At 38.0% G+C, this 24,217-nt stretch overlaps 1 protein-coding gene across 1 annotated transcript in view; it reads left to right on the forward strand.

The window, feature by feature from the left end:
• Positions 1–24,217, forward strand: part of LOC124622145 (katanin-interacting protein-like) — a 363,928-nt gene that overhangs the window by 75,000 nt on the left and 264,711 nt on the right. Inside the window, exon 4 of the mRNA XM_047147778.1 lies at positions 12,895–13,118. Coding sequence (XP_047003734.1) covers positions 12,895–13,118 — 224 coding nt within the window. The remainder of the gene's footprint in view (positions 1–12,894; positions 13,119–24,217) is intronic.

Genomic DNA, 24,217 nt, shown 5'->3' on the forward strand with positions numbered 1-24,217 from the left:
AAAAAAGAAAAAAATACATATATATATATTTTTCATAGAAAATATTAATGTATTTTAATAGCATCATTTTTATCTTCAAATATGTATAATAAATAAACTTGCTGCAAAAATTCATGATGTTATCTAAAAGAGTAAGATAAGCAAATTTAAAGTTTTGAATACAAATTGAACTGACCGTTTCCGAAGATTCAGAAAACGCAAAACATAAAAACTTTAAAAATTTATAAAAAAAAAAAACTGTAAGAGATACAGCAAAAAAAATTGCAGGTGTTGTCAGGATGGTATTAGAACCATTTGAGCCAAATTTCATGAAAATCTAAGGAGGTGGGTGTAAAATTTATTTTTTATTGGGTGATTTGATATGGAATGACCCATGTGTTATTAATACATGATCTTTCTGCTCTAAATCCTCTCTGTTCTTCGATGTCTACAGTTTGCGCTTTGATTCTATTTTTCAGATTCTGACCATATAGCTTTCCTTATTACCCTGATGCCTGTATAATTATTAAAGCCCTGTCTGTTTCCTTTTTTGTAAATGGAACTTATTACATAAATATATTAAATCCTCTGTTATCTCTTTACGATTTTCCATCAGTTTATTACAGAAGGATGACATTATTTCCCATGAAATACTTGGTCTGTATTTCACTAACTTAAAAGGATTAGCTCCTGGTCCAGCTGATGTAGTCTGTTACATCCACGTGACAGTATTATTCACTTCATTCTGTGTCATTGGTTCCTCATTCAAATTATTTGCCTCTTCTGGCTGATATACTTGGAATGTTTGTACTCATCGCTGTTCTCACTCAATAGCTTTTTGTATTGCTCTTCCCACTACTGTATACTAATTATTGTGACATTAGATTTTTCTACTCTGTATGTTGTAAGATGTTTTATTGTTGTCCAGGCATATCTGAATTTTGTACCCTTCCATCTATCTATTGTTTTACTGACCCTTTTTGTCTCACATCGTTTGTCTTGTTCTTGCAGTTGTTTTTCATCTCCTCTGTTGCATCCTGCAAAGCACTTACTATCATTGCTGTCCTGTGTAATTAATCACTTATGGTACAGTTGTTTCTTCTGTTACATTATTGCTGCCATGGTTTTATTGATGTTCCTAATTTTATTTAATCTCATCTTGTGTAACACAGAATCGTGTTGTGAACTTCCCAAATTACATCTAGGTGCTTCCGCTATTTTACTATTCTCTTCATTATGACTATGGGTGAGGATTTTCATATAGTTTACCAGAACTTTTCCTTTCACAATACACATACGGGCTTTACTGTAACATCATGTGTTTGTAATTCTGAATTTTTGGTTGTATTATATAATCTATTATGGATCTTACAAGTCCTAGCATGTTGCACCCAGGTATATCTATGTACTTCTTTATGAGAAAAATACCTGTTCTACTCTTATTGAGTGTGCTCTACAGAAAGCAATGTCTTTTGCCAAATGTATTCTCCATTTTTTCACCATATTTTCTGATGACCTTGACATTTTTAGTCCGTCCTGTCCGGGCATAAGGTGTACCCCCTTCTGTGGATTAACGTCACTTACAATGCCCCTCAAATCTTATAAAAAGTACCTTTAATTATATTATCAGTGTCATCGGTCTGTACATACACACTAACTATTACTACCTCTTGTCTATTCTTCTTCGGACTTAATCCACTCGTTTACTTCTTGGCATTTGTTTATGCTACCATTCAATTTCTGATGTACTGTGATTGATACTCCTCTCTTCGCTCTTTGACTTTTGCTAACTTTGCTACAAAATTGTATATATTGACCAGCTCTTTCATTCCCTGTGCCCTTCATTTTTGTCTCTCGTTAGCACCAGTGTCTCTTTCCAATTCATCAAGAACCTCTTTCCTTTTTAGGTTCAGACCCTGCATATTCCATGTTGCAGGGTTCATTAACCTTTTCTTTCTTTTATTTCATTCAAAATCCTGTCCTGTTTTTGAGGTTTAGTGCTGAGAGTGTTAGTAGCAATACATTGTTTTTCAAGTGATAGGTTACTAGCTCAGCACCTTAACCCCGAAACTGGAGGACCACATTTCCCATAGCCAATATGTTTCAGTTTTAAGCTGCCAGAAACTTGCATTTTGCCCTCTTGGGTCTGCTGCATAACATACTCCCATTGTACACCTTGCATTGCCCTGAGGATATGACAATGATGTAGAAATAGGGCTTGTTAGCAGAGCTGATAAATCAGTGGGCATTTGTGGAGATTTAATGGTAAGCAAATATTGGCAATGTACATAACTCCCGATACCTCTTACTAATCTCCATCCAGTACATTTGGAATTCAGTTTAGAAGACCACTGTGTATACCCATTTATTCACAGATGATCTGGTTGTGGTTACAACTGATGAAGAAGGTATCTCCTATATGGTGAGAAAATTGACAGAAGGCTATAGCAAATAGGGGCTGAAATTTAAATCAAGAAGACAGAATATTTAATGATAGGACAGGATCATTAGCTCATGGAATATCAGACAATGTAAACATCAATAATTGTGAATAATATAAATACCTAATGAGTATAATTAATAGAGATGGAACATGAACATGACTTGAGAAACAGATTGAGCTAGGAAGAAGAGCAATGTCAAAAGTGAACTCCCTTGTATGGACCACAAAAATTGGATTGAAAATAAAACTTAATATATATTATAGAGATTATTAAGATAGTTATCATCTATGGATTGCATGGAGTGCTGGACAATTACAGAGAAGAACTGCAAGAAAATTGAAGCTGTAGAAATGGATGTTCTAAGATGAGCGTCAAGGATCTTCCACTTGGAAAATGGAACAAATGAGGATGTAGAGGAAATTTCACAGGGGAAAGATACTATAATGTATGATATAGTTTGGACACTTAGTGAGAATGGGGCAAGAAGGAATACCCAAGAATAGATTTGAATATGGACTGACAAACAGAAGGCACAGAGGAAGACTGCTACTTACATGGATTCAAGGGATAGAAAGAAGAGTGATGAATAGAAAATTGACCAACGAAGATGCACAAAATATGTTATTATGGAGTCTCAGATGTGGGATGCTGCAGGAGCCATAGGACCAATAGAAACTTGAATAACGAAGACACACAAAATATGTTATTATGGAGGGGGAGATATGGGACGCGGCAGGACCCATAGGATTGCTCATCCCACTTCTCCCCCTCCATAATAGCATATTTTGTGTGTCTTCATTGTTCAAGTTTGTTTTAGTCACACTCCATTTTGTCCCTTGGATCCATGTAAATAGCAGTCTTTCTCTGTGCATTCTGTTCGTCTGTATATACTGGGTTGGTGCATAAGTTCATAGCATTGTTCCATAAGTTTAATAAACACAATAGATACCCATAACAGAGACTAGTCATCAATAATATATTCTTCTTCATTATTCACAATGGTCTGCCAACACTTGGATGATTTTACGATTCTGCAACTGTGAAAATCATGTGGTTTTTAAGCAAAGAAATTGTTGAGCAATATTTGGAGTGCATTTTCATTTGGAAAGGAAGTTCCTTGAAGGTAGTTCAATAGAGAGCAGACAAGGTGAAAATCTGAGGGCACAAGATCAGGAGAATAAGGCTGGTGTGGAATGACTTTCCAACCCAACTCTGTACAGTTACCTTTGTGAGTAGCAGAATGTGGGCAAGTGTGGCATCATTTGACGCAGTTTTCGTGGTCATTGTTATAGGACTCCATCTGCAAGATGTCTCAGCAGTGACGATTACACCATAGGGAAACAATTCATAGCACACCACACTGTCACTGTTCCACTAGATATGTAACATTATTTTTTGTGGATGGATGCGGTCTTTGTACTGGGAGTTGCTGCTTTGTGTTGGCCAACCATTATTTTCTTTTCCTTATGTTAGCACAAACACACTATTTCTCTTCCCCAGTAATGATACAAACTAGGAATGGTCGGTGTTGTTCATGAGCCAACCGATGATATGCAAGCAGAGATGTACATATGGCTATCCAGTGATTTTTGTGATTCTGTCTTAGAGCATATGGTACCCATACATGGTACTTTTGAAAGTCACTCAGAGGAAAGATACCATAATCGATGAAATAGTTTGGACAGTTATGAGAATGGGGCAAGAAAGAATACCCAAGAATAGATTTGAACATAGTTCATCACATTTGCCAGTTCTCAAGTACACTGATGTAGATAACTGTGGATTAATGCATTTAAACGATTTTCATCAATCCTTGAAAGTCTTCCTGAACATGGAAAGCCACTAATGTCAGAATGATCCTCCTTAAAATGAGAAAACAGTTTTCTTGCCAGGCTCTGTCAAGTGGCATTATCCCCATGCACGGCACAAATGTTTCTGGCTGCCTCTCCTGCTGTTACACCCACGATTGAACTTAAACACAAGAATATGTCGGAAATATTCCCATTTCTCCACTTGTCACTCAATTTTCTAGTGCCCACAGCTACACTCACTATTTCCAAATGACAATATGGAATCTCAAATATCAACAGTTAACTACAAATAAAAAATAACAATTTGTAAATAAACCCCTAGCAGCTGAGATACCAACTTCCAAAGTGAAAATATATATGTATATAACAGAGAAGGAAAGTTGCTACTTACCATATAGCGGAGATGCTGAGTTGCGATAGGCACAACAAAAAGATTCACACAATTATATCTTCGGCCATTAAAGCCTTTGTCAGCAGTACACACACACACACACACACACACACACACACACACAAGTGACGTTTGCATGAGTGTGTGTGTGTGTGTGTGTGTGTGTGTGTGCGTGCGTGCGCGTGTGCTATTTGCAAAATGTGTCTTATCATAATATATAACTAGCAGTATAAGGAGAGAAGAATATTATTCAATTTTTCAATTCTATGAGGCAAGGTACAGTTCACAGTAATCGAGATTATTAGTGATAGTCAAGTGTTTCCTGTCTATCAGGCCAACTGCAAACAATAATAGTTCTCGAAATCATATAAAAATGTTTTAGTGAGCACCATATTTCAATATGCAGTGAGCACTATATTTCAATACGCAGCTTGGAGTCTTATGGATAGCAATTCTAATGATGAATGACTGAAGCCACTGAGATGGCTTTTTACCCAAAAGCAAAGACAATGGAGTTTTACAGACAAAAGCTATATTCTTGTCCAGCACACTTCTGGTAATTTTCCAAAAAGTAGTGCTCATATCACATAGAATTTCAATGTTCTTTGAGCACAGTAGATATTTTTTTCTTCCATAGCTGGTGACATGAAAACTCTCACACCCATTCAACATGTGTTAATAGTTATGGTTGCTAATGGGTAGTTTTACTTGTAGATTGAATCCATCAGTTTGATTTCATGCACTGCCATTTCCGTTAGACATGTGATGTCTTTTTCTTCAAGAACAGTGACATACTTTTATCACACCATCAAACTTTTAGTACTATAAATTCTTTTCGTCCTCTATAACCCTTGCAATAATGAACCTATAAAATTGTTAAAATACTGTACTCTGTGATAATTCTTTTTTGTGAAATTGCACACTGTTGTTTTTTATGGTGAAAACAGGCTTCATGAGGCCAAACATAATATTTGATAGCATGGGACTTATAGTTTTCATCAAGTCATATGTCAAACACCATGAATACCATCCCTGGAAAACATGAGGATTTTTTCCCATTAAGTGCACTAGCTCATATAGTGAGGTAGGTGGTCAAGCAAGAAATGATTTACTCCCTGTACCTAATTATAAATTACTCCATCAAGATGTACAGTCACTCTCAAATAAACTAAATCAAATAGAAGAAATGTTAAATGACCTAAATGATATTTATGTACTATGCTTTACAGAACACTGGCTCAAACAAGATATGTTAGAGCAAATATGTTCCTTACTTCAAACTTGCAAGCATGTTTTATAGGAAAATATTTGGTCATGGAGGCACCTGTGTATACATTAGAGAAAATATTGAATTCAAGGATGTAACTATTATAACACCATACACAGTCATGTGAAAAAGGTGTAGAACTCTCTATAACTGAACTACCAAAGCAAAATACAGTTATTATTTGTGTATGCAGGTCACCAGATTGAGACAAAAAAGTGTTTACAATGGCATGGGGAACTCTTGGAAGAAATTCACTCTCCCAAGAAAAATATAATTATATGTGGTGACTTATTGGATTTTGATCAGTGCAATGTTAACTGAAGCAACTCGAGAAACACCAACCTCTGCATTTATTGTTGGGCAGATCTTGACAAATATGTGCAAGTATGTCTATAACATACAAGTTGTAAACTCAGGGTTTAGTGATCACAATGCTTAAATTAGTGCAATGAATATTTCAGGACACTCAATTCCCAGTAGAATATGACACACTGTAAGGAATTTCAGTACATAAACGTGGAATATTTTTGTTCTCTCCTAAAGGGTGAAAGTTGGAAAGATGTATACGACTGTAATGGTACCAAAGAGAAATGTGATAAGTTCATGGCTACATTCAAACATTTTATTCAAATGGCTCTTCCCAAGAAAATAACTATGTTTAACACTACTAAAAAAAAAAAAAAAAAAAAAAAAAAAACTCCAACCAAATACTAACTGTGACTTTATTACATATTTCAAAAGATACAAAAGAATACTAACACGAGTTATTTCAAAAGTAAAAAAACTAGAAAATGTCAACTATTGTGTAGTTCTAAGAATAAAACTAAAGTGACCTGGCAAATTATAAGGAAAGAAATGAGCACCAGGCCAGTTAAAAACAGTAATATAGAGCTGGTTACAAATAAAAAATAAACTAAATGACCCCCAAACATGTGGCTAGTGCTTTCAATTATTTCTCTAATATAGCACAGCAGTTAATAAATACACACCTTGACAAACTGCCAGCCAGTCACTCAGATCAAAAAATACATCCAAAAACATTATTCTTGTATCCAGCAACACCTGACGAACTGTCAAGAATCCTAAAAGAATTACCTAATAAATATTCAGTGGGTGTTGATGAGATACCAGATGCGATTATCAAAGTGAGCCTAAAATTTATTGTGGAACTGCTAACAGACATAGAACATTCATCTTTAAAGAGTAGTGTGTTTCCAAATAATCTAAAAACTGTAAAAATAACACCTTTGCATAAGAAGGGAGCAAAAAGTGATATTGATAATTATAGGCCAGTTTCAGTATTGTCAGGCTTTAGCAAAATTATGGAAAACAAATGTTCCTTAGAAGATTAACTGTTTTCGTGAATAAAGAGAGACTGATAACTGACTCGCAACATGGGTTTAGAGCTGGAAAGTCAACTCAGACAGCAGATTTTACCTCCTAAATGAAATATTAAAAGCAGTGGATGATAAGCAACATGTATCTGGGATATTTCATGATCTAAGTAAAGCATTCGATGTTATTGCTCATGACTTTCTCTTGTGTAATTAAGTAATTAATGAATTAGAGGCCAGTCTGAAAGGTTGCTTCAGTCGTACCTCAGTAATTGTCAGCAGATTACAGAAATAAAACACAAAGACAGTGAAACACAAAAAATTGTAGTTTTTACAGTGATGAGTAGAAAATCAAGTATGGAGTCCCACAAGGGTCAGTTCTGAGACCTGTCGTATTTCTGCTGTATATAAATGACTTGGCTAGTAACATACGTGATGGAACCACTATACTCTTTGCAGATGACACTAATATTCTAATTACATCACAGAAAGACGAAAATCTGCAGGAGGCTACAATATCAGTTATGCATACCTTAATGCACTGGTTCAGGACCAGTAGGCTCATCATAAATTCTGAAAAAACTGTGGCATCTAACTTCCACACCCCACAAAACCTCCATCCTGCAAACCCTGTTTTCACTATCAAAGGAAAAAATGTGTCGAAGGTCAGTCATACAAAATTTCTAGGCAATCATGTTCAGGCAGATCTGAAGTGGGAGGTGCACCGAAACAATTTAAATAAGAGACTGAATTCACTAGCATATGCTGTTATGATCCTCACTCAAAATACAAGCTGCTCATCAGGGCTGACAATCAAATATTGTAGTATACAGTCACTACTTATGTACAGAATAACTTGTTGGAGGGATTCTATAAATTCTCCAAAAACATTTAGAATACAGAAAAAAATTATCAGGGTGATAAAAAGACGCTAAATGCAAGGATCCCTGGAGACCCCTATCTAAAACTCTCAAAATATTGCCACTGTCTTGCTTGTATATATACAAAACATTAATTTAATGATATGGTTATAATAGAGGGAAACATTCCACGTAGGAAATATATATCTAAAAACAAAGATGATGTGACTTACCAAATGAAAGTGCTGGCAGGTCGACAGACACACAAACAAACACAAACATACACACAAAATTCAAGCTTTCGCAACAAACTGTTGCCTCATCAGGAAAGAGGGAAGGAGAGGGGAAGACGAAAGGAAGTGGATTTTAAAGGAGAGGGTAAGGAGTCATTCCAATCCCGGGAGCGGAAAGACTTACCTTAGGGGGAAAAAAGGACAGGTATACACTCGCACACACGCACATATCCATCCACACATACAGACACAAGCAGACATATTTAAAGACAAAGAGTTTGGGCAGAGATGTCAGTCGAGGCAGAAGTGTAGAGGCAAAGAAGTTGTTGAAAGACAGGTGAGGTATGAGTGGCGGCAACTTGAAATTAGCGGAGATTGAGGCCTGGCGGATGACGAGAAGAGAGGATATACTGAAGGGCAAGTTCCCATCTCCGGAGTTCGGATAGGTTGGTGTTGGTGGGAAGTATCCAGATAACCCGGACGGTGTAACACTGTGCCAAGATGTGCTACGACTTCCTAAAATCCTGCCCAGAAATGAGATCCATCCTTCATGAAATCCTCCCCACTCCACCAAGAGTGTCTTTCCGCCGTCCACCTAACCTTCGTAACCTCTTAGTTCATCCCTATGAAATCCCCAAACCACCTTCCCTACCCTCTGGCTCCTACCCTTGTAACCGCCCCCGGTGTAAAACCTGTCCCATGCACCCTCCCACCACCACCTACTCCAGTCCTGTAACCCGGAAGGTGTACACGATCAAAGGCAGAGCCACGTGTGAAAGCACCCACGTGATCTACCAACTGACCTGCCTACACTGTGACGCATTCTATGTGGGAATGACCAGCAACAAACTGTCCATTCGCATGAATGGACACAGGCAGACAGTGTTTGTTGGTAATGAGGATCACCCTGTGGCTAAACATGCCTTGGTGCACGGCCAGCACATCTTGGCACAGTGTTACACCGTCCGGGTTATCTGGATACTTCCCACCAACACCAACCTATCCGAACTCCGGAGATGGGAACTTGCCCTTCAGTATATCCTCTCTTCTCGTCATCCGCCAGGCCTCAATCTCCGCTAATTTCAAGTTGCCGCCACTCATACCTCACCTGTCTTTCAACAACTTCTTTGCCTCTACACTTCTGCCTCGACTGACATCTCTGCCCAAACTCTTTGTCTTTAAATATGTCTGCTTGTGTCTGTATGTGTGGATGGATATGTGCGTGTGTGCGAGTGTATACCTGTCCTTTTTTCCCCCTAAGGTAAGTCTTTCCGCTCCCGGGATTGGAATGACTCCTTACCCTCTCCTTTAAAACCCACTTCCTTTCGTCTTCCCCTCTCCTTCCCTCTTTCCTGATGAGGCAACAGTTTGTTGCGAAAGCTTGAATTTTGTGTGTATGTTTGTGTTTGTTTGTGTGTCTGTCGACCTGCCAGCACTTTCATTTGGTAAGTCACATCATCTTTGTTTTTAGATATACAAAACATTAATTTCCACAACAGGGAGCCTTGTAATAAAGGAAAATCTCTTCAGACACAACTGTGATATATATTCACATGAAACTTGGCAGAAGATGAACCTACACATGAACACAGTGAATTCATTACAGCTTAAATTGGAATGCCATGAGGCCCCCACTGTCACCACAAAGCAACAGTTTGTAACTAAAAGAATAATGTATAATGACAGCATAAATAGACTAAACTGGATGCTAGCACAAATAAAATGGTTTGAAAATAATAGCTTTTCGTATGATAACTTTGCTGCTGACTTCTATTACTGCTTTGATACCACATGCCCAGTTGTAATCACAAAAATGAAACAAACAAAAAATATAAACAAAAATATTTGGGTAAATAGTAATGTCACTGAAGCGAGGGAAAAATTAAAACTACTCCACAGTGCAATGCTGAATAATAGAGAGATTCCTGAGCTAAAGGAAGCCTTCAAAATATATCAAGCACACTATAAGGACTTACTTACACAGACCAGGGGCAACTATGTTGCAAATAAGCTTCAAAACTCACACAATGTAACTACTGGCATCTGGGCAGTCATAAACAATTTTAGAACCGGCAATGACAAATCCTGTATGGACTTTACTATTAACCACAATGGAATGCTCATAAAAGACCAACTGGAAATTGCAAATATTTTTAATGAATATTTTTCTTCCGTAGGGGAAGCCATAAATGACAAACATAAAAACATGCACTACAGTTTTAAAGGTAATACATGTGACCATAGTATATATCTAGCCCCCACAAACTGTGCAGAAATAATGGGCATCATTAGCTCTCTAAAACCCTCTAATTCAGCTGGGCATGATGGCCTAAATACTGATGTTTTAAAAGCCTGTAGCCAAAATGTCTCTGTACCTCTGTCTGCAGCAGTCAACAATATAATAGAATCAGGCACCTTTCTAGATAGACTAAAAATAGCACAGGTAACACCCATTTTTAAGAAAGGTGACAACAACAAAATAGAAAACTACAGACCAGTCTCAATCCTTCCTGTCTTTTCCAAAATAGTTGAGAATGTTATATACAACAGGATTATAAACTTTCTTAACAAACACAACCTGATGTTCGAAAATCAAAATGGATTCGTAAAAGGTAAATCAACTAGCACTGCAGCTGCTCAACTAATTGAAGAGGTGTTAGGGGGTATCGAAAGCAAGGAACATGTGGCAGGTGTATACCTAGACCTGGAAAAAGCCTTTGATTGTGTGAACGTTGACATCCTATTAGACAAGCTATGGAACATGGGCATTAGAGGTGCTGCTTATGACCTAATAAAGTGTTATATGAGCAATAGAAAGCAGTTTGTTCTACTTAAAACGGAAAGTGGTGTCTACAAATCAGAGATCACTTGCATAAAATATGGGGTGCCCCAGGGCTCGATATTGGGCCTCCTTCTGTTCTTGATCTATGTAAATGATATTAAATACTGTACTATAAATTCCAAAATTGTTCTGTATGCCGATGACATGTCCATTTTATGTAAAAAGGAATCATGTAATGAACTAGAGGCCGAGTGTAATAATGTGACAAAAGAAATTGTTCAGTTTTTTAATGAAAGCCACTTAAATGTAAGCACCAGTAAAACATGTTTGATGGAGTTTAACAAAAGTAGTTTGAATAATGAAATTAAATTATACATGGGCAACGAATTGGTAAAGAAAGAGTCTAGTGTAAAATTCCTTGGCGTAACAATCCAAAGCAACCTGAAATGGGACACACATATTGACTCTCTAGCAACTAAGTTGTCAAAAAATATATTTGCAATCAGTACTATTAGCAAGTTCTGTAGAGACACCGTAGTCCTAAAGACTGCATACCATGCTCTTTCTCCTCTCACTTGAACTACGGTATTGAAATTTGGGGGGCAACAACCAAAGTTAATCTAGATAAGCTACTCATTCTTCAGAAAAGGGGTGTGAGAATAATCTGTGGAGCAAAATATAGGGAATCTTGTCGCAACTTGTTTCCAAAAATAGAGGTGTTAACTGTTATAAACACATACATTCTAAAAGCCATATTGCTTGTGAAAAGACTGCACCCAAACACTTATTCATTTTTCCACCAGTACAATACTAGAAATAAAGAAAGATTTTACATTGGCAGCCACAGAACAGCACTTTACGAAAAGGGGCCTCAGTATGCAGGTATAAAATTAGCTAATGCACTGCCTAGAGCAGTCATGGCTCTTCCTACAACTAAACTGAAACATCAGCTTAAGAAATTTTTAGTAAAACACCCTTTCTACACATTAGAAGAGTACCATACTTATATGAAGAACAACAAATGCTTTGTGAAATTATGTGAACAGAAATAAGTAAACACCTTATTGTAATTTTGTTGTAAATTGATGACGTATTCAGAAGAATGTCTCTTGTGTATTGTACAAATAACTTTAATCATTACTGTTTCTTTGTACATGTGCAGTGTACCATTCAATGTTGAATAAAGCTATTAGTATTATTATTATTATTATTATTATTATTATTATGCAAAAGAGGATTGTATCATACTGGAGCTATCTTACATAACCATTTGCCTTCTTACCTGAAATGCATGCAACATTAAATGCATTTGAAAGAAAGTTAAAACAGTTCTTGCTTGACTACTGCTTCTGTTATTTGTCTGAATTTATGGAAAATCGTAATAAATAAACCTCATTTACCAAATTTTACTTAACGTCAATGCATAATATAGTTTACGTTGTGCTTATCACGTCATCTCACTTAATAACTGCCATTATCACATGTAGAAGCAATGCAGTACACCAACGTACATTATTATGCATTTGATTATGTCAACAGGGTAGTCAAAATGATTACTGTATTGTAAATTAACAAGGTTTGCCACTGTTCTGTATCACATGTACAAACAGTGTACTAAAATGATTCTTGGACAAATAAATAAATAAATATCTAGTCATTTACTTGTCAAAATAGTAGTTATCTTTCAAAAGTTTATGTATGCTCACAAGCCTGAAAAGTAACAGTGTAGTGTAGCAATACAAATATTTACCATTCTATGTTGTGTATGTTGACAGTGTTTTATTTTTTATTAGAAGTGCCTGTGTCTTCTGAAATACCAGTTTTGGACAAAGAAATTGCACAAGATGCCAAAAACAAGGATAAACCAACACTGTCATCAGATTTTATTATACCAGAATTGCCAGGAGGCACTCACTTAGCAATAAACATAAAAAGCACATGGGGTGATCGCCATTACCTAGGGCTCAATGGCATTGAAATATTTAGTGAGAATGGTGAGCCAGTGGATATACAGAAAGTGAGTTTGTAATTGTTTCTGTTTTTGTACGTATACTAATCCTCCATTTATTTTGCTATACTTTTTGTTATACTTTTATGATAACAGCTGGTAGTCCACTACTTTCATTTCTTATAAGATTGAAGGATGCCCCTATGATGAGGCTTACAAGGAGAGGTCCCCAGTGGTGTGATCAGCCTTTTGAAACCATCTGTACAGTTATGTAGGTCAAGATCCCAGGTGTCACACACTGCAGCCATACACCATTGTGACAGACAACAGTGTAAAAAAAGTTGCATATATATTTGGTGTACATGGTATAATGGATAGGATAATAGTTTCTCATGTAGGAGCTTTGAATCTCATCAGATGCAATAAATTTTATTTTTTATTTGTAAATATTTATCGAAATGATTGATCATCATTTTTATTCAGTTAAGTGATTTAAATGTAGTTTTTTATTTCCGTTCCTTTGTTACATAGTTTTAAATATAATATCAACTTGTTCATCTGTGTTATTTTGTCCATAGTGCAGTAGGTATTTAGGTTATGTTTTAAATGTTTGTATGATGGTTACTGTGCAAAAACATTGCACATCTGGTAACAATTTTTCACATCTTTGCAAGGTCAATATAAATAGATGATTTTGTCTTTTGCTTTTTAACTGATCCATCAGAATTTTCAAATAATTGAATATTATAATGTATAAATATAATTAAATTCATATTCACAAAAATTCCTGTTGGAAAAAGAATGATGTAAAGTAGAAATGAAACAAATGAAAAAGTTCATTCTGTGATTAAAATAACGTGAAAAAGAAATGGAAATAAAAAATTTCATTCAAACCAATTAATTGAATGAAAGTAATGATTAAAGTCATTTCAGTAAAGATTTAAAAATAAAAAATGTAGCATCTAATGAGATTCAATCCCACAACCTCCTGTGTGTGAAGCTACTAACCTATACACTACACCATGCAACCCATGTATATAATATAGCTTTTTAATGTCATTGAGCATCATGGAAAATTCTAAAAATTTTTTACAAGGGCCCACTACAGTAAATAGCTGCAGGGTGTGATACTTTGGATCTTAACCTACATAACCATAAAGATGATTTCAAAAAGTCTTTGTGGGCAGGAAATTTATTTGATGCATATGTTCTATTTTAGATTTGGACCAACAGGTACTAAACATTATTTTTTAAAATGTTTTTCTCCTTATCACCTGTAAAAGTACAGCAAACAGCAACAGTTTTGCACTTTTTTGCCTGTTGCCCACTTCCATTGACCTTTACCAGCCTTAGGGCCAAGAGTATAAATGTTACTGACTTGAGATTTGTTTTGACCTTAATTCAGATACTGAACTCATTTCAGGAATCCATTCTGTTTGTGTCACACTAAGCTTATATCAATTGAGCAAGATTCAGTTTTATCTGAATTCACATGGAATATGCTTGGCAACACTACAAAAATCTGCTGTCAACACTATTATTGCACTTCAACAGCAGAGATTCATCTTACATGATAGGTACACAGTATTTGTTATCAAAGATGTTGTGTTGTAAAAACATCTGCACAGCCAGAAAGATATTTATTCCTGGAAATTGTTTTGCATCAGTATAAAGATACATAGAAGGCAAACAAACTGGTGAAGTTACTGTGCCAACAAAGAGAAGGCATGGGCAGAAGTTTCTGTTGACTTTTATTCACAAAACATAGGGACAAATCATGACTGGAAAAGTTTGAGCATGTGTTATGAAAATATGAAAGAAAGGAACAAGAGAGCAGTTGCACACTGCTAGGTATAATTTTTAGATGCACTTTACAACTATTATATTTCATTTTTATTTAGTTACAACAGCTGTGAAAATTTCAGTAAAAATAGTTTCAAAACTTTTTAAGATTGAATTTCAGCAATATTTCCACTCTGTTGAGAGTGATGTAAACATCGCATATTGCTTGCCTAGGCATTGCTTAATTTCACGAAGAGTTGTGAATGCTTCTGGGCCACACACTATTCAGATGGTCATAACAACAGCACAAAAATCCCTGTAGTGAATGTACCTGTCAGACCTACAAAATACATATCACTGATTTTGTCTCCTAATGTTTCTGCTATTCTGGTCCAGACAACATAATGGTGCCACTAACAAAGAAATGCTAAAAACAACAAAATTACTATAATGTCTCGGTAATTAATGAAGTTGTGAAAATGCTTTGGTGTTTGTTTCATTTGACACTAGATACTGTTCATCCAGATGGCACAAGATTGCAAATATTTTTAATAAGTAGGAAGTTACTTTAGGTGAAAAAGTTAGGTGCCCCATCTTGCTTATAAAGAAACTATCTACTACTGGGTGGCTGAGGATAGAGGTAAAATGAAAGTGTTAAGGTAGCTGTTAGAAGAGAGACAGAGGGAGGGGGATTTCTGCAGTCACAGTCTATGAGCCCATATCTAAAGAGATGCATACTCTACTAACTTTTATTTTGTGTGCCTGTGGTGGATTATTTTGTGTGTGTTATAAGGAGCAGCACAACTTTTATAGATGAGCTGCAGCAATTGACACCTTTGTTTTCATTGTTTTATCATGCCTTTTGCCTTCAATTTCTCATGAGTGGGAAACCTTTCTATGTGAGGTAGAACTGGCCTCCACCCAAAGGCTAATTTGAACACCACAGTGCATTATTAGGCATGGTCCTGTTGAATGTAATGAGCGTTTGCCCTCCATTAACCTTTTGAACTGAGATAGGAAAACCAACAGTTTAATGTGAACGTTGTGTGACGGTGTAGTTCCGCATTTACATTAATAGGTAATTAGCATTGTACATTGAATTTGTATACCATTGGGCCTGTCTTCCTCCAACCATTACATATTTGAATTGATGTCTCATGTATGTATGGCTCCTGTCCTCTGCAAGACAGCCATACATTTGTTTCCAGAGAGTGTGTGTTGATATGAAACTTCCTGGCAGATTAAAAGGGTGTGCAGGACTGAGACTGAAACTCAGGACCTTTGCCTTTCGTGGGCAAGTGCTCTACTATCTGAGATACCCAAGCATAACTCAACAACCCATCCTCACAGCTTTACTTCTGCCAGAACCCTGTCTCCTACCTTCCAAATTTCACAGAAGCTCTCCTGCAAACATTGCAAGACTAGAACTTCAGGAAGAAAGTATTTTGCGGAGACATGGCTTAGCCACAGCAAGGGGGATGTTTCCAGAATGAAATTTCCACTCTGCAGCAGTGTGTGCACTAGTATGAAACTTCCTGGAAGATTAAAAGCTCAACAACCTGTACTTCCACCAGAACCTCGTCCCCTATCTTCCACACTTCACAAAAGCTCTCATGTGAATCTTGCAAGACTAGCACTTCTGGAAGAAAGGATATTGTGTAGACATGGCTTAGCCACAGCCCGGGGAATGTTTCCAGAATGAAGCTTCCACTCTGCAGCTGTGCGTACGCCGATATGAAACTTCCTGGCAGATTAAAACTGTGTGCTGGACCGAGACTCAAACTCGGGACATTTGCCTTTCGCTGGCAAGTGGTCTATAATCTGAGCTAAGTTTGGAAGGTAGGAGATGAGGTTCTGGCAGAAGTAAAGCTGTGAGGATGAGTCGTGAGTCATGCTTGGGTAGCTCGGAAGGTAGAACACTTGCCAGCAAAAGGCAAATGTCCTGAGTTCGAGTCTTGGTCCGACACACAGTTTTAATCCACCAGGCAGTTTTCATCTCAGTGCACACTCTGCTGCAGAGTGAAAATGTTATTCTGGAAACACCCCATAGTCTGTGGCTAAGCCATGTTTCTGCAATATCCTCCAGAAGTGCTAGTCTTGTAAGTTTCGCAGAAGAGCTTCTGTGAAGTTTGGAAGGTAGGAGACAAGGTACTGGCAGAAACGTAAATTTGTTGTTCGCCAGTGGAATCAGCATTACTCCTGTTGGCGTATTTTGAACTCCACTTCCAACAATATTGTGAAAAGGATAGTTGGTACTCACCATGCAGTGGAGATGGTGAGCCGCAGATAGGCGTAACAAAAACATTTTGGCAGTCTTTTTTTTGTGCCTGTCTGCGACTCAGCATTTCCACTATATGGTGTTTAGTAACTAGCCTTTTCTTAATATTTTTGCTATCCCATCATGATTTTGCATTGTTTGAATCCCACTTCCTGCTGGAGATGAATACAATCATATCAGTTGAATTCCTTGCTCACGACACCTACTTTTAGTGTGAGCATCTATGAGGACATCACAGGCTATGGGTCGCCAGAATAGCCTGGTGAACAATTACAGCTCAACCCTCTCTATATCTCTCATGGATTATTATTTTGCATGAGAGGGCAATGAATACAGCCCGTGTTTGCTGTAGGAGCAGGCAGATGATGCCTGGGAACTGATTAAGCAGCCTAGTGTGAAGTTTAGTTTTCTAGGCACAGTTTAATAGACTGTGAAAGTGGAAGAGAAATGTCAGAACACTCTGAGGACATGAGGAGTTTGTATTATGAATTCCAACTTCCACCATTGGTATTGAATAATGTATTGAATTGAATAATATGTACTGAATAATATGTAATATATTTGAAAAATTAAAAAAAGGCTGAATACACAAGAAGTTATATTACTGTCTCTCTGATGTCACTCATCACTAGTCTGCCAAGTCTTCTGTCCTGTCATTGTCAGAGATGTGTGTATGCAACTTCACCCATTCACGATCATTGTCAGTAGAGTATTTTCAGTCATCCACTGGCCCATGATTTGCGGACGTGCCTCCCACTGAGACATTGAGCAGTGGGCATGGCTTATTTTGTTGTCAGTCCTTTCTCTTTAGTCCCAGCCAGCTCCAGTGAGGTGAACAGAACTCTCTCTTTTTCACCAGAAACAATACACCATTCATCTGCTCAGCAAAGAGTTGTTAAGTATGCAAGCCTCTAGAAATAGAGGTCAGTGGAATAATTAGTGTTCCAATAACCTTTTGCCCAAGTCAAATGCTCTCAATATTCCAGTCAATCACCTTACCTTCTTATTTCCAAAGAAAAAAAATTGTTTTTCCTATTAGCATATTTTATTTCATATAACCTGTTTTCTACTCCATAAATCTGGTCATTTGTATTTACATTCCACATCTACACTCATGTTCATAAATTAAGGATAATGTTGATACATGATGAAACAACACTCTGGAGGGCGGTTTGCGGGTTTATATCACCTCGGGGTATGACCATGCGGTGCATTTGACCTGCGGTTGTCGCTCGGTGGCGCTGGCAGCAGTCCACGTATGCAGAGGTGTGTTGGTGCATGTCAGAGTATGATGCAGGGAGCAAGTGTGCAGACATTTCCAGACATGCTAATGGTGACTGTGTGTGTTGAAAACGGCTCAAACAACACATATTGATGACGTTATGAAGGGTAGAATACTAGGGCAACTGGAGGCTGGTCAAACACAGCAGGTCGTAGCACGGGCCCTCCGTGTGCCACAAAGTGTGATCTCAAGATTATGGCAACGATTCCAGCAGGCAGGAAATGAGTCCAGGCACTACAGTACGGGACGTCCACAGTGTACAACACCACAAGAAGACCGATATCTCACCATCATTGCCCGCAGAAGACTATGGAGTACTGCAGGTAGCCTTGCTTTGGACCTTACTGCAGCCACTGGAACAATTGTCTCCAGACACACAGTCTATAGGCAACTGAACAGACATGATTTATTTGCCTGGAGACCTGCAAGGTGCATTCCACTGATCTCTGGTCACAGGAGAGCCCGTAAAGCCTCGTGTCAAGAACACAGTTCTCGGACTGGATGTTCGCGGACAAGTCCAGGTATAGTCTGAACAGTGATTCTCGCCGGGTTTCTGGCATGAACCAGGAACCAGATACCAACCCCTTAATGTACGGAGGTCATGGTTTGATGGTGTGTATGATTAGTGCACGTACACCCCTGCATGTCCTTGATAGAAGAACCGTAACAGGTCAGGTGTACCGGGACATCATTTTGCACCAGTATGTCCACCTTTTCAGGGGTGCAGTGGGTACCACCTTCCTCCTGCTGGATGATAACGCATGGCACCACCGAGGTGCCATTGTGGAGGAGTACCTTGAAACAGAAGATATCAGGCAAATGGAGTGGCCTGCCTGTTCTCCAGACCTGAACCTCATCAAGCATGTCTGGGATGCTCTCGGTCGACATATCACTGCACGTCTTCAAACCCCTACGACACTTCAGGAGCTCCAACAGGCACTGGTGCAAGAATGGGAAGCTGTACCTCATCAGCTGCTCGACCACCTGATCCAGAGTATGCCAACTCGTTGTGCGGCCTGTGTACGTGTGCATGGTGATCATATCCCATATTAATGGTGGGGTACATGTGCAGGGAACAGTGGCGTTTTGTAGCACATGTGTTTCAGGATGGTTTTCTCAACTTATCATCAATACCGTGGACTTAACAGATCTGTGTCGTGTGTGCCTATGCTATTAGTGCCAGTTTTGTGTAGTGCCATGTTGTGTGGCATCACTTTCTGCAATTATCCTTAATTTATGAGCATGAGTGTTCATCCACACTCTACAAATCACTGTGAAGTGCATAACAGGGGTACAACCGATTGTACCAGTTATTAGGGTTTCTTCCTGTTCTATTCACATATGGAGTGCGGGAAGAATGATTATTTAAATTCCTCTGTTCATGCTGTAATTAATCTAATCCTGTCCTCACAATCTGTATGTGAGCGATAAATAGGGGGCTGTAGTATATTCATGGAGTCATCATTTAAAGCTAAAGCTGTTTCTCAAAACTTTGTAAGTAGGCGTCCACTGGATTATTTACGTCTATCTTCAAGAATCTGCCAGTTCAGTTTCTTCACCATCTCTGCCGCACTTTCCCATGGGTCAAACAAATCTGTGAACATTCATACTGTGTTTCTCTGGCTACTTCTGTATCCCCTGTTAGTCCTATTTAGTAGGGGTCCCTTACAGTTGAGCAGTGTTCCGGGATGAGTCGTATGAATGATTTGCAAGCTATCTCCTATGTAGACGGATTGCATTTTCCCAGTGTTCTACTAATAAATCGAAGTGCACCACCTACTTTATCCACAACTGCGCCTATGTGATCGTTCCATTTCCTATCCCTACAAAGTATTACAACTAGATATAGTATTGGCTGATTTCAGCTGGGAATAATACAGTATTTCATTTTGTGTAGTGCACATTTCTAAACATTTAAAGCAAGTTGCCAATCTTTGCACCACTTTGAAATCTTATCAAGATCTGACTGAATATTTATGCAGCTTCTTCCAGACAGTACTTCACTACAAATATAGCATCATCTGCAAAAAGCCTGAAGTCACTGTTAATGTTGGTGACAAGGTCTCTAATATACAACAGGAACAGTAAGGGTCAGAGCACACTTCTCTAGGGCACACCCGAAGTTGCTTCTACATCTAACAATGAATCTCCTTCCAAGATAACGCGTTGCTCCCTCCTTACCAAAAAAATCCTCAATCCAGTCACAAATTTTGCTTGACACTCCATATAATCATACTTTTGACAGTAAGTGTAGATGTATTGAGTCAATAAATGCTGCATCTACCTGATTGCCTTGATCCAAGCGTGAGTTGGGTTTTGCATGATCGATATTTTCAGAAACTATGCTTTTTGGAATGGAGGATGTCATTCTGTTTGATATACATCATTATGTTTGAACTCAGAATGTGCTGTAAGATTCTACAACAAATTGGTATGAAGGGTACTGGATGGTAGTTTTGTGGATCAGCTCTACTACTTTTCTTGTAAATGGATGTGACCTGTGCTTTCTTCCAAATATTTCTCAAAGGGCTCTATGATAGACTGTAGTTAGAAAGTTAGAAGAGGAGCTAACTTAGCCATAACTACAGTGTAGAATCTGACAGAGATTATTGAGCTTTGTTCAGTCTTAACAATTTGAGCTGTTTCTCAACACCACTAATACTAACACTTGTTGCATTCAGCTTTTCAGTGGTATGATCATTAAATTGGGTCAATGTTTCTGGGTTTTCCTTTGTAAAGGAATATTTGAAAACACAGTTTAGCATTTCAGCTTTTTTTTGCTACCCTCAATTTCACTTCCTTTCTCATTTGTGAATGACTGGACACTAATTTTGGTGCCGCTAACAGCCTTTACATATGATCACAATTTCTTTAGGTTTGTGAAAAATTGTTTGGCTGTATTCTGTTATTGCAGTAATTGAAGGATTCATACATTGCCCTCTTGATAGCCAAATGCATGCCATTAAGCATCTCTCTACCTGTAGCCTTATGCTTTGTTTTACACGTATTATGTAGGAATCTCTGTGTCTTTAGAAGTTTATTTGCAGTGGGTGTATACCATGGTGTGTTTCTCCCATTATGAGCAGTTCTACTGGGTACTTATCTATCCAGTACATGGTCAACTGTCCTTTTAAACTTGAGCCTTGGTTCATCAACATGTGCCTGTCCTGTGCTGAGAGTTTCAAGTCCCACACTGAGATATTACACTGCTGCTTTTTTTAAACAAGGTTAATGAACACAATCTGTCTACATGTTATAGGTGTTTTTCGTACTTTGGTATTATTGTCGCCACAACCACATATGGACATCCTCAAAGAGGCCAGGTCTGTTTGTTGCCATTAGACCAAATATATTTCCATCATGAATGGGTATGCAAACTCTTTGTTGTAGGTATTTTTCAGAGAAGGCATTTAGTAATTTTTCACAGGATGTCTTGTGTCACCCACCCCTGGCAAAACTGTAATTTTACCATTTGATTTTTGGTTGATTAAAGTCTTCACTGATGGTTACAGTAAGATTGGGGAGCTTACATACAAGTGAACTGAGGTTTTCTCTATGTGTTTCGGTCATACCAGGATGTGAGTTTGGTGGGCAATAGAAGGCTCCAATTACCATTTTATGCCCACCATGATACTGAGTCATGCCCAAATATTTTCACATGCAGCCTCAATTTCTATCTCTGTGGATTTGAGTTTCTTGTCCACTATGACTTCCCGAAAAACCTCAATTCTGTCAATTTCAGATTTCAACCAGCTTTCTGTATCTAATGTAATGTGAGTTTACTGCTTTTCAGGAGCCTTTCACGCCGGTACTTTGTTATGAATGCTTCAGCTGTTAACTACTAGAACTTAATTACTCTTGCCTGTAGTGGGCATTCTCTTGGACCTGACTTCATAGTTTTGGGTATTCCACAGCTTTCATTATCAGGACTAAATGGAGGGTCAGCTAATGTAAAAAAAAAAAAAAAAAAAAAAAAAAATCCTTGTGTGCACTCCACACACAGTTACTACATAGGTAGCAGCCTCTGATATGTAGTGCTCACCCATCCCATTCAGGGAGCCGAGGAAGTTGCAGCCTAGCTTTTCACAAAACCCTTGAAGTCTCTGGTTAAGTCCTTCCCAGCTCAAGACCTGGGTGCCATGATCAATTCTGGGGACAGTGCTGCAAATCGTGAGCTTCATTGAAATTCCATGCACAAGGCTGTTATTCTCAGCCTTAGAACCAGTCTCTGGATTGATTGAAGTATGACCTCAGAGTCCAGATGACGGGCATTGTTTGTTTCAGTGCGTGCTACATCTGCAGTTGGTTGCACCCTGTTCACTCAGTGGCTGCTGGCATAGCGTCTTCAGCAAGTTGGAAGAGGGCCCCAGGCATACGCACTAAGTGCACCTGGTGTTCCTTCATGTCTTTTCCTGCCATTTGCCATTTGATACCCAGTAATCATTAAAACAACTGTTAGGATAAGAGAGGTTATACATAACTGTTTCTCTGTAGCCCATCTGTGTGTCATCTCTGCTCAAAATTTGGGGCTGTTAAGAAGAATATTAATTTTATTTTTGTTGTCTGTCTGTTGTCTGGAGTCCAACTGCTTTAAGATTTTGCTGAATTTCTTGGATCCAGTGTTCTCAATTATTCTTTCTAAGATTTCCCATCACAAGTTGTTGTAAACTCCTGTTCTCCTGCATTTGTAAGGTCTCAAAGAAATAAGAGATTCTTTTCTTCTTCAATATGCTGTTGATTGGGTCAATTTCTCAATAGATAGTTCCATTGGGCAGGATTTTCCAGGCTCATTTGATCTGGCATTTTTTATTTATGCAAGTTCTGATGATACTTCTTTCAATTTTGAGGAGGTGATCAGTTCCTCTTTCATTTTTGATTCAAAACAGTGTTTTGCAAGCATAAGTGGCTTCCGGGTGAGTTGCAGTTTTGTAGTGTTGGATCTTAGTGTATATTGATAAACATTTGACTACATGTGAAAATGAGCTTTTTTCTTTTTTTTTTTTTGCGTCATCAATCTTCTGACTGGTTTAATGCAGGCCACAATGAATTTCTGCCTTCACCAACCCCTTCATTTCAGAGTAGCACTTACATCCTACATCCTCAGTTACTTGGTGGGTATCTTCCAATCTGTGTCTTCCATTATAGTTTTTACCCTCCACAGCTCCCTCTAGTGCCATGGAACCATGGAGGTTATTTCCTGATTTCTCAACATGTCTTATCTTCCTATCCCTTCTTCTTGTCAGTGTTTTGCATATCTCATTCTTATCTTATTAGTCCACCTAACTCTTAACATTTTTCTGTAGCACCACATCTCAAACCATTCTATTTTCTCTTGTGTTCTGATTTTCCACTATCCATGATTTAATACCGTACAATGCTGTGCTGCAAACGTTCATTATCAGAAATTTCTTCCTAAAGTATAGGCCTATGTAGACTTCTCATGGTCAGGAATAACGTGTTTGCCTGCATTTTGTATCCTCCTTGCTTTATACATCTTGGATTATTTTACTTCCAAGTAGCAGAATTCCTTAACCACATCTGCTTTGTGATCACCAATGTTGATGTTAAGTTTCACACTGTTCTCATTCTTGTTACTTTTCATTACTTTTTCTTTTTCTGGTTCACTCTCAGTCTATGTACTGTACTTACAAAACTTTCATTTTTAGTCATCAGAGAATCTTATCATTGGTATCCTTCCACCAAAAACTTTCATTCTTTGTCATCAGTGACTCTTATCGTTGGTATCCTTTCACCCTGAATTTTAATCTCACCTTTCTTTTTATTCTGTTTATCCATGTTTCTTTCCCACTTAAGTTGCGCCTAATG

This window comes from Schistocerca americana, chromosome 7, assembly GCF_021461395.2.
Source record: "Schistocerca americana isolate TAMUIC-IGC-003095 chromosome 7, iqSchAmer2.1, whole genome shotgun sequence".
Taxonomy (NCBI): domain Eukaryota; kingdom Metazoa; phylum Arthropoda; class Insecta; order Orthoptera; family Acrididae; genus Schistocerca; species Schistocerca americana.